The sequence below is a fragment of the Symphalangus syndactylus genome, chromosome 19 (assembly GCF_028878055.3).
Source record: "Symphalangus syndactylus isolate Jambi chromosome 19, NHGRI_mSymSyn1-v2.1_pri, whole genome shotgun sequence".
Classification (NCBI taxonomy): domain Eukaryota; kingdom Metazoa; phylum Chordata; class Mammalia; order Primates; family Hylobatidae; genus Symphalangus; species Symphalangus syndactylus.
In genome coordinates, this window is record NC_072434.2 from 15,628,565 (window position 1) to 15,646,352 (window position 17,788).

The window sequence follows — 17,788 nt, forward strand, 5'->3', positions numbered from 1 at the left end:
CCCTCCAAGCCCCCAACCCTGTGAAAGGCCCCAGTGTGTGATGTTTCCCTCCTTGTGCCCACATGTGTTCACTGTTCAACCTTCACTTACAAGTGAGAACATACAGTGTTTGGTTTTCTGTGATTATTTCATTTTTATTGTTTTTATCCCATGAAGTGTAAACACTGTAACTCCATTTTTTTGGAAAGGCACATAAAAAATTAATGATCTAGGCTTATAAGTGTTCAAGTCAGAGGCTGACACTAGGCACCTTTACCCTAGGATCCAGGACGCTTAATGACTAACAACTACAACTTCCAAATTGAAGAAAAGAAGCAAAAATAAGTTCTTATTTTAGAATCTGATCACAACTATACCCTTTTGGGACTCAATCTTCTAGTCTAACTTAAAAGCTTTAAACGAGTTTGAAGAGAATGTTTTTACTTTCCTTCTTCGAAAGCACACGTATTTCATTGTGCTTCTAAAACCACTTTGCCAGAATTACTAAAAGACAATAAAATGTGATTATACTACCATGTAGAGCTCTAAAATAACATAATACAAAATTACTGGGGAAGAAAGAATACTGCTAAGGACACTGACAGCATGTCACTCACTACAATATTGAAGAGTTCCGTGTATAGGAGATACGTTAAGAAGACTATAAAACAGTAATTTGTAGGTCAATGTGAGATTTAAGCTTTGTTACAATACCTTAGATGACTAGAAAAGAATAGCGTAGTATCTTTCAAGTGTTTAGATGGCTTTTCAAAATATTTAATATTGTCACTAGACATTCATTTTTAAATGATTACTCATCTCATTTACAAAAAGCATTTCAGGCCATTCAAATATCTATATCAATTATTGGAAAATCAATTGAAGTGGGTTAGCAAATGGAAATAAAACAAATGAATGACAACTAGGAATCTGGTTAAACAGGTATGTTTGGTTCATATCAGTTGAGGCACTTAAGTATAGTACATGATATAATCATATTAATAAACAATAATTAGACTGGAATATTATAAATTATTTGCACTTGTAAGCATTCCCCAAATTTGCAAATTTTTATACACATGCATTGCTCTGATAGCAAACTCAGCAGCATGAAGGAAAGAGACAGAGACTGTATTTTCTATGTATTTACGTTTCTAATTACTCTTGGCTGAAATTACCTTGTGACTTCCTATGAGGAAGGCCCTGCAAATGACATCCCTATTTTTTTGAGACCCTTTTCTCCTTGAATTCTGTGACACTACTCTCTCCTAGTTTTCCCTCTGCCTCTCTTCCTTCACTTTCTACCTTTTGAACATTACTGTTCTTCTGAGGGCTGTTCTCAACCCAATTTTTATCTATTCTGTTCTTTTTGGTCCCACAGCTTCCACTGTGATTTAAGCGTCACCCACCCGAGTCCAGACCCTTCTCCCAAGTCCTAAATCATGAGTACCTCAGAGTACCAGGTCAGAACCAAACTCCTCATCTTCCCCCACAAACCTGCCCCTCTCCTCTTTTAGTGAGTCAAGGAGTCCACCTCATCGCCTTCATGTGAGCCATTCTATGTGCCTCCTTCTCCCCACATCCAGCATGTCACCAAGTCCTGGAAATCCTGTCCTCTTGATAGCAAAGAACCTCTTATTAAATATTCTTATGGTCCTTGTGATTCTCCATAAGAAAAAAATACAGTGTGCAGTATGTCCAAATCTTATTTGCCATAGAACACCCTTTTTTTCTGAAGTCATTCATGAAAGCAGAGTTGTGTGGTACACACTCTGGTAAACTCTACACTCTAAGTACACGCTAACTGTACAGCACAGCCAGAACCCCATAGGCAGGCCTCACCCTCCCGCCTCCAGCCTAGAACAAACTGCCCGGGTTTGTAGATACCCTCAGTATATAGTTTCAGTGCAAACCCTTCATGTCTGAGCCTATTCTAGGAATTACATAACTGAGCCATGGCATCAGATGGCACTGGTGGCAGGGTAAATGATAGATCCAGGGGACTTGGCACGCGAAAGAAATTTTGCTGGAGCTTTTTGGTGACATGTTTTAGGTGGCATGACTTGGTCATCTCCCCACTCGGAGCTACCTGAGAGTTGGTAAGACTTCATTGGATTATCCGCCCTACCACTAACACGTACAAAGAGTCACAAACCTATGCACACATAACTTCCGAGGCCAACACCCGAGGGTATGCTTTGCTAAAAATGTATCCTTTGCACATATCAGTATTCTGTAGCTTCCACAAGATTTATGTGTCAGGGTTTTTTGTTTTTTTTTATTTAATGGCATGCCTCCACCTAAAGCTATGCCACTTTTGCCTTCAATCACCATCATACACACACTATTTCCTAGCCATTTCAAATGGGTTATGTAGTTCTCACAATACATAATGGAAAGCCAAGCCTCTGGGCCTTTATTCAAACTGCTCTTTCTGTCTGGAATGCCTTTCTCTCCTTGTCTACACTCTCTTGAGGCTCACCTGAAACATCTCTTCCACGTTGAAACTTTTCCTGATTAAAACTCCCAAATATTGACCATTTGCTTTGCATCCTCACCAAATATCATATGATCCACCATGGCGACATTATTTTATGGTACTTGTTTAGCGACATGCTTGTCCTCCTTTACCAGGCTGTGACCTCCTTGGTGACAGAGGCCATATGCTACTAGGCTGTGTGATTCTAGCCTAGTATAGTGCTAAGACATAGTAGGCACTCAGCCGTTGTTGTGTAAGAAAAGAATGAACGGACGTGGTCATTCCTCTTTTCACATGACTTCTATTTCTCTAACATTACTGCTCAAATGTTTTAAAAGCCATGCATGTATATACTAGATAGAGCAACATATGAAAGTATCTACAGCAAATTGCTGACATCCACCAACTTAATATGTTGGACTTGAAGGCACCAGCAGTTGTGCAGTGGAAGAGACTATTCAGTTTCTTTATAAACTATTTAATTTGCTACAACAAGCATATTTACTTTTGTATTTTAAAAACTTATGCAAATATTTATAGTGATATAAAAGATACGTTTAAAGAAGGGAAACAAGACTTTTCAGTGATTTTAAATAGGGAAAAACAACTTTTATGACTAGAAATACACTTTTTGTAACATAGAAAAGAAAAAAGGATGCAGTATCATTTTTAGTGATAAAACACTGGAGGCTTTATATTAAAAATAAAGGTTAAAATATGCCAATATTCCCTAATATCACTGAAGATTTTCCTTGAAATTGTTCTCAGTGAAATGAGACAAAAACAAATAAATGAAAATGTATAATCAGTAGATATGAGGTAGAAATTATTTCTACCAATAATAATAATTGGTAGAAAATATAGTTTTCTACTTAGATGACTGGGTAACTCACTGAAAAGCTATTAGAATTAATGACTGTATAAAGATAGACTTTCCTAGATATCATTTGTAATTACTTATAAGACATAACCACAAATGATACTATTTATAAAGCAATAAGATACTTTTATGTCTATGTAGCTTATATAAGGTAATAAATTTTAACTGAGATATAACAAAACATCTGAATAATTAGTCATCTGGTATTTCTGGAAGGAAATTGTGAATATCATGAAGAGGTCAGTTCTTCCCAAATAAATACGTAGGTTTAAGGCACTTCCTATCAATGATCTAACATTTTATTTTTCTAGGGTATGGAAGGTGTAGTTGTCTTGCAAATAATTCTATAGCCTATCTGCAAAAATAAATAGAAGAAAATTTCAAAATAGTTTTAAAGTGGGGAAACATATCTCGGAAAAAGCTATTATAAAGCTACATTTATTAATAGAGTAGCTCTGGCTCATAGAGACAGGCCGATCAGTGGAATATAATCTATCTTGCATATCTATGTCAGATATCTCTGACATAAGCCCCAGTGTACATAAGAATTGAATAGGCATGCTTCATCTAATAAAGAAAACTATGAACCAATGGTGAAGGGATGGTTTACTCAAAACAGGTTTTGAAAAAATTGAATATATAGGGAAAAAAAGTACAAGTGGGTTTACTTCAACTACCATACCATAAAATAAATTCCTAATGGATTCAGATGTTTAAAAATAATTAAAAATAATATGTAAAAATGTATCTAATTTCTGGATAAGAAAACATAACATACCAAAACATAGAAATGTAGTAATACAGTTAATATTAAGTAATCATGAAAATGACTAAGGGAGAGAAAAGATTACTTGATCAAATGGAAAGACCTAGTATGTTTCTAAATGAGAAGACATTACAGAAAAGATGCCAATTTCTAACAAATTAATCTATAGACTTAAATGTAATCACAATTGTTTTTTGAAATTACAAATGATTCTAAAAATCACCTATAGGAACAAACAGAAGAGAATATTGAGGAAAGTCCTATAAAATTGTAGTGTGAATTCTTGCCTTACCAGATATAATAACATAAAGGTATTAATTCAACACAAAGTGGTTTGTAATGGAACAGGCAAATCAATGAAGCAGGAAAAGGGGTTGAGAAACACAACATATCCAGGTACATTAACTATTACTAAGAACAAACTTTCTGGCAAGTCATCTGACAATAGTTATCAAGTATATTAAATGCTCATGCACTTATCTTTAGTAATTCTAGAAATCTATTCTAAGGAAATAAGTGGGTATGAAAAAAGGTTTAGCCAAAGATGTTACTCCTATCTTTATATATTATTAAAGTAAATTTGGAAGGAACCTAAAACACATAAATACATACATAAATACACAGAGTAGAATAATATGCTATTTAGTAACTGAAAACATGACTTAAAGACATAAAAATATAAACATGAGTCTAAATGAAAAAAATCAAGACAGAGGATGAAAATGACAAAATTTCAGTTTAAAGATAGAAAAAATATACGAAAAAGATCGGGTAGGAATACACCAAAATATTTGCAGTTGTTCCGACTGGGATTTTTTTCCTATTCTCTAGATTTATTTACAATATACTATCTGAACTATCTGAATAAACATCGTTCAATAAAATAAGCTAAGTGTTTGATATCTCTTAAGTCCTACAGAAAGGGCTTCCTTTTGTATAGCACGAGATACTTCATTTAGTTATCACATTGCAGTATTTATTTCACATAACTTGTGCTTCTGTGTTTAGTTTCAGACAAGAAGCCAAAACCATTTGTGCATGTTGGTCAAGCATGTATTTGCATTTGAACTTACCGTTCTCTGTGTTTTGATATCATGTATAAGGTAACAACAATCAAGAAGATAAGAAGTATCAAACCCGCAGTAATACCTAGAAGAAAAATCCAGCAAGTATCAAATGCCAGAAGACTATCACCTACATTATTCTGACCGATTGTAGGGCCTATTGCTAGTGGTGGGGAAAATGTTATGTGACTCATACTTAACTCTTCTTGGACATAAATGCTGAATTCCTGAATAATCATAGTTGAGCTTAAGGTTTTTCTAATTTGATCCAGTCCACGTTTAATCTAAAGCACCAAGCGCATGACCACAAGGTTCCAGTAACTTTCCATTAAGTTTTTCTGTTCCTTTTTGTTTTATTAGTAACAATCTTGTCACTGAGGTGACGAGAGAAATCTCAAGAATAGAAATTAGGAGCACAGGACACCAGGTTCTTACAATTTTGCATAACAACATTTAACTCTCAGCTGTGAAACATATTTTGCTACAGCAGAAGAAGCCTGCCTATTTCAATAGACCAAATCAAGCCAAACACCAACAGTTAATAAAAACTAAAATATCAATTTAAAAAGAAGAAAGAGCTGGCTGTTCAAATAATTTATCCAACTCTACACCAAAGTGACATTTTGTAATGTGACATGTACATTGAAGTATCTTTAAAACACCAAAAAGAGAACATTCCCTATGAGTTAAATATATCATCAGATAGGATATAGGACCTCTAGCATTACATATTTTAAAAAAATATTATAAGAGCTTTTCTTCAAGTATTTAAGAAGACTTACCACAAAGGACAGGAGCAAGTGAACCTAAAAATAGTACAAAATCATGAAAATGATTATCAGTATAGTGTCATAATTCAATGTAGCCCCACGTTTCATGGTAATGTCCCAGAAATCAACACTCTAACTCCCTTCCAAGTCGATTTAAAAGATGTATTGGGGCCAGGCACAGTGGCACATGCCTGTAATCCTAGCACTTTGAGAGGCCAAGGTGGGAAGATCACTTGAGCTCAGGAGTTTGAGATCAACCTGGGCAACATAGTGAGACCTTGTGTCTATTTTAAAAACAAAAACAAAAACAAAAAACAACAGATAAAAAAGATGTATTGGAACCTTGAGTTATCCCACTTGTTTCTTACGTAACAACTCACTGGCCTTTTTTTTTTTTCACTCTAAGTAGATTGGGGGAGTTCACCAATGACAAAACCAATATACTCAACTTTATAATCAGATATTTCTCAGGTTAGAATGCAAATATTAACCGTAACAACTAGTTATTTAACCTATTTCTGGAGTTCCCTGTCAAATTGTAAGCACTCATTAACTCCGATTCAGCACGTAGGATGGTCTATACAGCAACTCCTTTCAAAATGTCAGGTTGCTTGTTTCACATTTTTGATCCTTTTAAATTAGTGTTTCTCTCTATTTTCTTTTCTTCACTTTCCCCATCCTAAGGAAGCTGTGTTTTTTCTTTTCCTTTTTCTTTTTTATTTTATTCCTTAGTTTTTTTTTTTTTTTGACAGGGTCTTACTCTATCGCCCAGGCTAGAGTGCAGTGGTGCAATCACAGTTCACTGCAGCTTTGACCTCCTGGGCTGAAGTGATCCTCCCATCTCAGCTTCCCGAGTAGCTGGGGCCACAGGTGCACACCTCCATGCCTGGCTATTTTTTTTTTTTTTGGTAGAGACCAAGTCTCACTACATTGCCCAGGCTGGTCTTAAACTCCTAGGCTCAGGCAATCCTCCTGCCTCAGCCTCTCAAAATTCTGGTATCACAGGCAGGAGTCACAGACCTGGCCAAGCTGTGCTTTTTCTAGAATAGACCACTGACTTCAAGTTCCTCTGTAATTATACAACTGGTCACAAACCTATGTCAATTTAAAACCCAGGACTCTCCACATTGAGGGAAACCCTTACTCTCTTCTCTCCGTTAGCCAGTTACAAGCAGTGGTGAAGCCCTTGGTACTTACGGGATCTGCAAACCGCCAGGGGAGGGTTCCATTGGTGATCCGATTGGCACTGGCTCTGGGGACTGCCTTCCAGCACGTACCCATCTTCACACTCGAGAGTTACAACAGCTCCATACTGATACATTTTCCTTGGTTCCAGCCCTTTCTGGATTCCATCCATATCTGCTGGTGAGCTACAGTTTACCTCTGAAATTAAAGAAATCTAATTCAAGCAGTCATATTTTGGCCTTTTACCAAGAAAGCAGAGATTTCCCTTAATAGAAAGATTTATAAAACCAATCTGTTTCACTCTCAGTAAGGAAAGCTGCACTGAAACAGGATAAGACAATATCCTACACACAATCTTTTACTGTCAGCCCTCTATCTCAATAACCTTTGGGTAATTTAAGCAAGATTATATTTTCGTTTTTTGCTTCAGTTTCTATCCAAACAGTGATGGATAATTTTAATGGCTCTTGGAGAAATGGTGAGGGCTGAATGGGTAATATTATGAAGCATTCTGTATTACTGTTTTTTTTTCTGCTTCTAGTTTTACTCTCTAATTCTTCATACATGTGCATGCTTTCTCATTTCTTTCTTCTTTTCAGTGTAGTCATCAATAGTGTGAGTGATATGGTTTGGCTGTGTCCCCACTCAAATCTCATGTTGAATTGTAGTTCCCATAATCCCCATGTGTCATGGGAGGGACCTGGTGAGAGGTCATTGGATCATGGGGGTGGGGTTTCCTGTGTTGTTTTTGTGATAGTAAATAAGTCTCATGAGATCTGATGGTTTATAAAGGACAGTTTTCCTGCACATGCTCTCTTGCCTGCCATCATGTCAGATGTGCCTTTGCTCCTCCTTCACCTTCCGCCATGATTGTGAGGCTTCCCCAGCCATGTGGAACTGTGATTCCATTAAACCTCTTTCCTTTATAAATTACCCAGTTTCGGATATGTCTTTATTAGCAGTGTGAGAATGGATTAACACAGTGAGATCTTGGATTTGAAGCCTGGCTCTAGTACTTTCTAGATGTGTGACTTTGGGTAAGTTCCAAATCTCTCCATGCTACTGAAACCTCATCTATAAAACAGGAATAATCATGGCACCAACCTCAAGTGGCTCTCATGAAAACTAAATGAAATAATGCATGTAAGGTGCTGTGCACAGTGTCCGGCATAGAGTAAAAAGCGTTCAACAAATACTAGATACTAATTTACTGGTCATATTTCATATGCACTGTTTATGATAATGAAAATGACTTTCTGAAACTTTTATTAAAAATGTACCCATAATCCCACCAACACTCAGTAAATATTCTCAAAAGATTGCTGTGCTTTTTATTGGTACTTTATCAAATACACACTTAACTGTAACTACAGTGTGTAAATACAATCTGTGCTTTGGTTGTTTAATTTACAGACATAACTCCAACTTTCTATGTGTAAATGACTACATAAGTGGTCATTCACCAGATAGACTACAGCCTGAGACATTTTTTCTTATTTTGAGATATTTAGATTAATGACTATATTAATCTAATTAAAGCATTTAATGTAATGAGGCAGTTAATTCATTTCTTTGGCTATTTTAAGTTGAAAGTACCCAACTGAATATATCTATTTGGCACAAATTTGATATAAAAATAAGAATTAAAAAATAGGCAAAGCACCTTTACAATGAGGGGCGGGTTGGCTCCAGGTTCCGTCATGTGTGCAAAGAAGGAGTGCCTCTCCCACCAGTAGGTAGCCTTGGTCGCAGCTGTACAGGATTGACATTCCAGGGGAAAACCGGGCTATGTTTCCACCAGTATGGTTCCCGTTGGGGGTCTTAGGCGGATGTTGACACCCTATGAAGGCTTAGGCACCAATAAGAAAGGGTCTTTAACTCAGCACAGAGGAACACATAGCCTGCACTATCTCTGGGTGATAGTGATACAGGAAGGCCAGAAGCAACAAGCCAACTAACTGGTATCCAAAAACATTCATTCATTCCACCCAGACCAGCAACACTGGATGGAGATTTGCATTTCCTACTGATAGCCAATATGATTTGAAGAAAAGTGTTAAAAAATAAGATAATGAAACATTAATGGATACAGTTCACAATGGTAATCCATCAGCCAACAGTTTTCTTTTCTTTTCCTTTTAAATAGCACACATGGTTACACCTTCAAATGTCTACGAGAGCTAGAAAGTGAAGCCACCAGATACGACAAGTCAGAGAGCCCCTGTCCTTCTAAAAGTGGCAGCCACTGCTCAGCTCAAGTTACTGGTGCCTTGCTGGGAAGCAAAGGGGGCTCTCGTGGCTCACCAGCTCACTATTTATCTTAAACTGAAGATGGGTTTCACCTAAGATTACTGTGCTGGCCAAAGACAACCATTCTGTGGAGCTGAATTCCAGTTCTCGGGTTGCCAATCAGCAGCCTCTGCTGTAGATAGGAAGGAGACACGGACAGGAATAAGGCTGCCAAATGATAACTACAATTACAAGAAAGACAACTCAATGGGTTGGAGGGCCAATTAATTCTCCAGAACACCCAAAGTTCTCTTTCTGGCTGGCAACATAGCCTTAAATATCAAATTATTAGCAATATTACTGCCAAACATTTGCCAAAAATGTATGTGCATTTTTCTTATATTAAAGTCATAACAATAACAATTTTGGAGACGCTATCAATTTGGAAGTTAGCCATTATCCTTTCATGTACTATTTATTGCTCAATACACTGAGAAAGGAAAGAGAAAACAAACAATCAAGTGAGAAGATAGGAAAAGGCAGATATCTTGTAAAACAATGTAACTGCCTTAGCTCTTGGATGCCTTTCTTTAGGCAGAATGTCAAGCGCAGATTCAAAACCTTTTTTCTTTATTCTGTACAACATCCCATAATTTATCCCTTCCAAGTATCTTACCTTTTTTGATACAAGTTGGCACACCTGGCACCCATGTATTATCAGTATGACACCTAATCACACGACTACCATTCATTATGAAGCCGGGATTGCAGTCAACATACACTATGTCATTGTGGGAATATGCAGAATGCGTTTTATCGAGCTTGTACCCATGTTTGACTTCTGGGTTAGGGCAGCGAGTCACAGGAGGAGATCGTAAGCACTGTGGGGAAGGCCCGCTCCAAGATCCATGTCCTTTAGAATCACTTCTGCACTGCAATTTTTTCTCTCCCAGGAGATAGAATCCTTGGTCACATTCATAAGAGACTTCATTTCCATATAGAAAGTTTTCTGCCATCATGCCTGTGTGCTTCCCATTGGCAATCACTGGTGGAGGGTGACAGTGAATAACTGCAGAAGAGATTTAGGGAGTTCTACTTCAGCTAGTACCTCAAGGTGAGCGGTCTTCATTCAGGTACAAATGACAATACGCAACTGCATATATTTCACATAACTAGAAAATAACTTAAATTTTGGAATATGGATTATGCTTTTTTAAAAAAACAGCTTTATTAAATGTGATTATATGAGTACTATATACTCCATTAAAATTCAGAAAATAAAGTGTGAAGGAAGAAAGAAATACAGCTGTGTTCCCATGACCTAGGAATATGGGCTATATATTTTGTTATTGTTAGCAAAATTAGCAGATGCATGGAAAATAGTTCCTACTTGACAATGTTGTTTCTCAGTGTCAACGCTGACCAACACCATAAGATTCTTCTTATCTAACCTCCAATGAGGGAGACGCCTAAGACTGCTGAAGCAGCAGTAAACAAATTCTTCAGTGGCCTGCCCTCTCTAATCCTCCATTACTATGGTCAGGCTTCTATTTTTTCTAACTTGCCTTTACAAAGTGGAATCTTTCTGAACCAAATTCCATTTTCAGCATCTTGACACATCTGATAAGCATGTCCAGTCAACCGGTACCTACAGAGAGACAGATTATAATGCATTTCCTGTTCCCAATATCATATCTCTTTAAACCACATGCAAATAAGAACTTTGGCAGAGAGGAGTTGAAATTCTAGGTTCTCCAAGTAAAAAAACCACTTTTGAGTTAAGCAAGCCCTTTCCATGTCAAGAGAGGACTGAAGAGTCAGAGTTGCTAGTTAGGCCATTGGAACCTCATATTCTCCATGCATGTGACAATGAGGAGCCTCTAAAGGATGCCACCAAGACAAGTTGAAGGTCGAGTTAATCCACAAAACAAGGTTGAGACCTTTTCTCAGAATAGACCACTTCATACTCACCCATCTTGGCAGGACGTATTAACTAGCTCCACATGTGAACCAACTGGAAGTTCTTGAAGATCCTCTCTCACAGGCTGGCATGTTTCTGGAGAAGCAAGGATGGAATTACAGTATTTATAGATGTCTCATATCAAAGAGAAGGACAACTCTGGAACTGAAAGTACCTTCACACCGTGGGGCAGAAGGACTCCAATTTCCTGAAGGCATACAGTGAATGGATTTGTTTCCCACAAGCAAGTAGCCAGGGTCACAAGTGTAGTCTACAGTCATCCCAGAGACAAAGAAGACCGTATTTCCACCTGTATGATGACCATGGTGGAGCCCAGGAGGTGGCTGGCAGCCTGAAGAGAAAAACTCCCTACATAAATACCAACACAGAGGAATTTCTACTCAAGAACACTAAGTGCACAACATTGGACAGACGGTCTGAAACTCTGATGCCAAAGATCATGAAGCTCAAATTCACTACTGAATGCTGTTTGCTCTTTAAAAAGGCTCTCTCATTATCTACCCTGAATAGATCCCAGATCCAAGAGGGTATTTGCATGCACACACACAGAGAACATCTATTATAGGATGGAAGAAATGGAAAGTAATCTGTGCCCCTCTTGCCTCTTTCCATGAGGCAGTTTTGGGTGGGAGATAATAAACAAGAATAATTAAGTAAATCTCTCCTTTTTTCCCCCTTATTGGGTTTTTACCTTTTTCACAAACTGGTATTTCAGGATCCCAGGTGTTATCAGCTTTGCAACGAATCTGACTACTGCCCTTCAAAGTAAATCCACCATAACACTCGAATGTCACAGTGTCATTGTAGAAATATGGGCCTTCCTTGCCAGATATCTTGCGTCCATTTGCAATACGGACATGTGAGCACTGGACAGGAAGGAGGGAAAGTTTACATAGGGGAGCAAGGCCACTCCATGTGCCTCTTTCTTGATCATTGCTTGTACAACGGATGGTGCTCTCTCCAATGAGGCTGAATTCCACTCCTCTTTCTGGCCCGGGGTTACATGTGTAAGTGACCGTGGTTCCATATGGAAAATCTTCTAAGGAACTCCCGGTGTGTGTCCCATTGTAGATAACAGGGGGTGGTGGGCAGGTGATTTCTAGGGAGATGAAAAGATACCGTAGAATGGAGTTCCTGTATTAGATGCCAAAGAACAAAGAACTACCAAATGAAGCTGGTTATGGATCTGTTGTTTCCTGGATGGTATGGGTACATTTTCATGATGTGAGTTGTGTGAAAGCTCATTAAGTATGTAAAATTCAATTTAAACACATTTCATAGGAAAGAAAATCTTTATTAAAAGTGAATGTGGTTGATCAATATCATATTATGAGTTAGTTAGGCCCAGTAGTAAATTGCTAATTAAAAGAAGGATTCTTTTTAACTAGGCAATAGGAGAATAAAAGACACAGGGTAATAGAATTATGCTTTCTTTGTTATTCTGTGCTGAGGTGATATGATGGTTTATGTGGTTAGCTGAGAAAACTTATTGTTGAATGAGTGCCTACTTTGTGATAGGCAGTTTCCTCATCCACAAAGTAGCAATAGTACAATTTAATTTGAATAATTTGAAGTCTGTAGGGTTTTTTAAATTTTTTAAATTTCTTTTTACTTTTTTTTCGAGACGGAATCTCACTCTGTTGCCTAGGCTGGAGTGCAATGGTGCGATCTCAGCTCACTGCAATCCCCACCTCCCGGGTTCAATCGATTCTCCTGCCTCAGTCTCCCAAGTAGCTGGGACCACAGGTGCATGCCACCATGCCCAGCTAATTTTTTGTATTTTTAGTAGAGACGGGGTTTTGCCATGTTAACCAGGATGGTCTTGATCTCCTGACCTTGTGATCTGCCCCCCTCAGCCTCTCAAAGTGCTGGGATTACAGGCGTGAGCCACTGCGCCCAGTAATTTTTACTTTTTATTTACACTCTCTGGACTTCCTAGTCTGTAGTCTTATGCAAACTTTACAGAAGAGAGGCTAGGGTTTCAGAGGAGTTGTACAAGTGGTCCAAGGTCTCACACTAGTAAGCAGTAGAGACAGAATGTGAATTCAGATCTGACACCTATCCCTTACTCTCTCCACTAAACTGTGGTATACCCAAAATTAAGATGGTGGCTCATATACTCACTGCTGTCATTATTCCCATAATCATAAACCACAAAATAGAATCAGTAACCAAGTACATTTAAGTTATTGATGAAGAAAAAGGTAGCAAAAGAAAGACATGGCAAAATTGTGCAACCATAACTATTGGCAAAATTAAGAGAACAGAATCTAATACTCTAATTCCCATAACATGTCCCAAAACAAAAATCTCCCAGGAAATGTATGGATCTCACATTATTTCAGCTCCTATATCATTTTTGCTACTCACCTTTACAAAGACGAATCTCCATAAACCAAGGAATTGTGCCTTGACACTCCTGATAAACACTCCCACTTAACTTGTACCTAGAGACAGAGTGATGTATGTCATTTTGCCATCAGGTGACCACTAAGTTAGGCAAGAGCCATGGGCTCCCAAGCAGACTGACTACTTTCAGGCCAAGAAGCAATAGCAACAAAAATGTAGCCAACATCAGCACCAACCTCTCATTGCACAGGCATAATTTCCACGCATGGAAAAACAGTATGATAGACACTTCCATGACCATGTGACAGGCAAGCACCTATGAGACAAACTCTTACATAGAGCTTGCAGGGTGTACTGATACAAACTCTTACATAGAGCCTGCAGTGTGTGCTGATACACCAGACTTGGGTCAGGCTGAGTCAGCCTTCACTCACCCTTCACCACAAGAAGAGTTAACATCTGGTCTAACAAATTGGTGCTGGGGTTTTGTCAAGAGTTGCTTTTCTGTAGTTTCACACTCTGCCACTAAGAAAAGAGACTAGGATGAGAATTTAATTCAAGGCAATCTTAAAGTTAACAAAACGTCTACATTTGAGGCCTGGCACCTTTGCATCGGGGTACAGGGGTTGTCCACACTCCCTCAGAGGTGCACTGTATGGATTCTTCTCCCACCAGCACATAGCCAGGGTTACAGCTATATTTTATAGATGTTCCAGGGTCAAAGCGGACCATGTGTCTATCTTCCTTTTGCCCATTGAGGATGTTAGGAGGGGCCTGGCATTCTAAATGAAAGGACAAAAACAAAACATAACATAACTGCTTAAGTAAACAACCACAGAAAGAAACTGAGCCAAAGAAATTGATATTCATGCTTTAATTCCACTCTGGTGTCAGCTGTATGATACAGAACATATGTTGCAGACCAGCTTTGGGTAATTTTAGATCACCATTTCCCAATTTTTGTTGTTGTTGTTGTTGTTATTGTTTTCTGCACTTAGGCTGCTGCAGATGTTGTTCAGTTTCCACTGGGTGCTGCACCTCCTCTCCTGTCTCTTCCCTTCATAAGGAATCATCTTGTATGTTTTTTATGGGAGATTCTGATATATCCCTAGGAATGAGGGTTTGAATGACTTCTCTTTTAAGAAGTCACTATTAAGACAAACAAGCATTTTTCTCCTCATTTTTTCCCCTATAGAAATGGGAAACTTAGTGATTCCTAACATTTATTTTCCCAAGCATATTCCCACAAAATAAAGCAATGGTGGGGGGCTAGTGATAAGAATGCCCTCTACAAAATTTATATTGATTAGATTTAGTAGATTTGAGGGGAGTATAAACCGGACAAGGCCCTACTTAAAGCCCACAACCCCTTCTTCTAATTTTTCAGAAAACGAATCAGAAGCACCTTTTCTGAGTACCGGAATACTCACCCTTTTCACAGACTGGTGCAGATGGCTCCCATGTGCCTTGGGCATTACAACGGATTTGCTTGCTGCCCTTCAAGGTGAAGCCAAACATGCAAGCAAATATCACAGTGTTGTTATAGGTATATCGATCTTTCTCCCCAGATACTATTTGGCCTCTTAGGACATGGGGATGTGGACACTGAACCGCAGAAGTAGAAAGTTCACAGCGTGGGGCAGGGCCACTCCAGGTCCCAGTCTTCTGACTATCAACTGTACAACGGAGAGTGCTCTCTCCGATAAGGATGAAGTTCACTCCTTCCTCTGGGTCCGGGTCACAGGTGTAAGTGACTGTGTTTCCATATGAGACATTTGCTAGTGAGTTGCCTGTATGTCTTCCATTGAGAATAGGGGGAGGTGATGGGCAAAAAATTTCTAGGGAAATTGTAGAAAGAAATGACAAAATCATAGGTGTACTGAAAACAAAGAATGCCCCAGATGCTGCTTGATACCACTATCCTAGGACAGTGATATCTGAATCTATAATGAATCAATCAAGGCAGCTAAAGCAACATAATTTAGAAGTATGATTCTCAAGCTTCATTCCTGAGTATATGTACTCTGCTGATCCTTTGATTTCTTTTACCAAATACACAATTTTCTTTACAGACGTGGTCTGGCTACCTACTTAGAAGGTCTACATAGCTTTCAGAGGAGGGAAAGCCTAGGAACCCCATTTTACTTGAGGAAACAAAAAATAAGGATGCTTTGGTGAAGACCATATCCTTAAAGATCTCTAGGAGTTCTGTGTTCTGTAAGAGTCTGTAAGGTAATGACTGAACCAAAAGCTTTTAGTTAAGCTGAGAATGCAGTGCTGTCAGACCATAGTTGCCTAGCCTACCTTCACATACTGGCATTTTGGTCCAAGCAACTCCCTGTCCAGCAATTACACACCGACTAGAAGATGGGCCTTGCAGTCGATACCTGGAGACAGAAGGTTGTCATTCAGAACTATTAGGCAGTTTGTGCTGAAGAACAGCAGCCTCTACTTACAATTCAAGACAAGTTCATTCAATCGGTGTGCACCTGTTCCTTTTATCAGCATTACTTCTCACAACCCTACCTCAGGCTGCCCAGAGATCCTCACAGAGGAGCCCTCTGCAGGTTTCACAGTCCATACCATGCACACACAAGCCAAATGAATTAAATCTCATAAATAATCCTGACACTTACCCTTCATCACAGAAAAAGTTTGCAGTTACACCAACCCGGAGAATTGGAGGCTCCTTTACCTTCCCATTGGGAAATCGTCCTAGAGGTTTACAGCGTGCCTCTACAAAACAAATCAAAGATGAGAAATGCATGGCAAATAACAGAACAGCCCAGGTTCTTAAAATAGATAGTAAATTTAGGGTACCTTCACATGTGGGGGGGACAGCACTCCATTTTCCCGAAGACAAACAGTTAATGATCTTTTCTCCAACAAGCAAGTAACCAGATTCACAGCTGTAAGTCACAGACAATCCTGGAGCAATGGAGCTGACATTCTCGCTTGTGTGATGTCCATTGTGGATCATAGGAAGTGCTGGACACTTGAGAGGGAAAACTTTACACACACACACCAGGAAAAAAAGCCGTCAGATGATGCATCCTTCACAATCTAGAATCAAAGGGGTCCAATCTTTTGGCTTCCCTGGGCCACATTGGAAGAAGAAACATTGTCTTGGGCCACACATAATATACGCTAACACTAATGATAGCTGATGAGCTAAAAAAAATTGCAAAAAAAATCTCATGATGGTTTAAGAAAGTTTATGAATTTCTGTTGGGCCACATTCAAAGCCATCCTGGGCCACATGCTGTCCACAGGTAGCGAGTTGGACAAGCTTGATCTAGATGCTGACTTAGGATATAGATCTAAATAAATGACACATGATCTATGGTAGCCAGTTGGTATTAACTTTCGACCTAGTCTTTTAAAGATCAAACAGGTGTGGTTTAAGTGTATCAATTTTACACCACAAATAGCCATAAATAGTACATTATTTTTCATTTTTAGTTACACTATATGAATTACATTTGCCTTGTGAAGAACTTCAATTACCAAAAAAAGTCAATTTTCACCTATATTCTCACCCTATCCTTAGGCTTATTCTCTGTTCCAAAAGTAGCATGCTATCATTTTCAAGGGATATCCTGGTAGATATTGGTAATATAGTTTATTGGGATCCTATGCATGATACATATATACACCTATATTATGTTTGTGTGTATAATACATATTCTATACCTTACTTCTTCTACTTAGCAACATGTATATGATATCCTTCCATGTCCATACATATACGTCTGTCTAAATCATTACAAAGGCTTGTTTTTAGCAGCCATTACACTTTGTAACTATCATAAGATCTCCTTCCTCCAAGGCTATCTATTTATCAATCAATTGATCAATAAATAGAATCCCATTTTATACTAATTTAACAGTTTCGTCAGCTCTTTAATCTGCTTAAAATTTGCCAACATTGTTCTTTATTAAGAAAATAAACACCTAATTTGACAGTATAATTTTTGTCAAATATTGCCAATTCTTGTAATTGTGGAATTCAAATTCAGATTTATATTTCAGCAGCAACATAAACCAAACCAAAAGAGAAGGAACGAAGAATTTATAGTAGGTCCCTATTTTCAAAGGCATTTATT

The 17,788-nt window shown here is 38.3% G+C and overlaps 1 protein-coding gene across 5 annotated transcripts in view; it reads right to left on the bottom strand.

Moving 5' to 3' along the window:
• CR2 (complement C3d receptor 2) overlaps window positions 1-17,788 on the bottom strand; it is a 35,770-nt gene that overhangs the window by 4,751 nt on the left and 13,231 nt on the right. For 3 of the 5 annotated variants that reach the window (XR_010114678.1, XM_055234577.2, XM_055234578.2), the window contains exons 3-18: window positions 16,503-16,691; window positions 16,319-16,418; window positions 15,987-16,069; window positions 15,113-15,520; window positions 14,288-14,464; window positions 14,117-14,207; window positions 13,704-13,780; window positions 12,025-12,432; window positions 11,488-11,664; window positions 11,324-11,408; window positions 10,918-11,000; window positions 10,029-10,421; window positions 8,787-8,972; window positions 7,136-7,321; window positions 5,951-5,974; window positions 5,178-5,253 (exon numbers count right to left, since the gene is read on the bottom strand). Coding sequence is in view for 3 of the 5 variants with exons in the window: in XM_055234577.2 (XP_055090552.1) it covers window positions 5,178-5,253; window positions 5,951-5,974; window positions 7,136-7,321; window positions 8,787-8,972; window positions 10,029-10,421; window positions 10,918-11,000; window positions 11,324-11,408; window positions 11,488-11,664; window positions 12,025-12,432; window positions 13,704-13,780; window positions 14,117-14,207; window positions 14,288-14,464; window positions 15,113-15,520; window positions 15,987-16,069; window positions 16,319-16,418; window positions 16,503-16,691 (2,743 nt within the window). In the remaining 2 variants the exon portion in view is untranslated. The remainder of the gene's footprint in view (window positions 1-5,177; window positions 5,254-5,950; window positions 5,975-7,135; window positions 7,322-8,786; window positions 8,973-10,028; window positions 10,422-10,917; window positions 11,001-11,323; window positions 11,409-11,487; window positions 11,665-12,024; window positions 12,433-13,703; window positions 13,781-14,116; window positions 14,208-14,287; window positions 14,465-15,112; window positions 15,521-15,986; window positions 16,070-16,318; window positions 16,419-16,502; window positions 16,692-17,788) is intronic. The other 2 variants (XR_010114679.1, XM_055234579.2) reach the window with 1 other exon arrangement.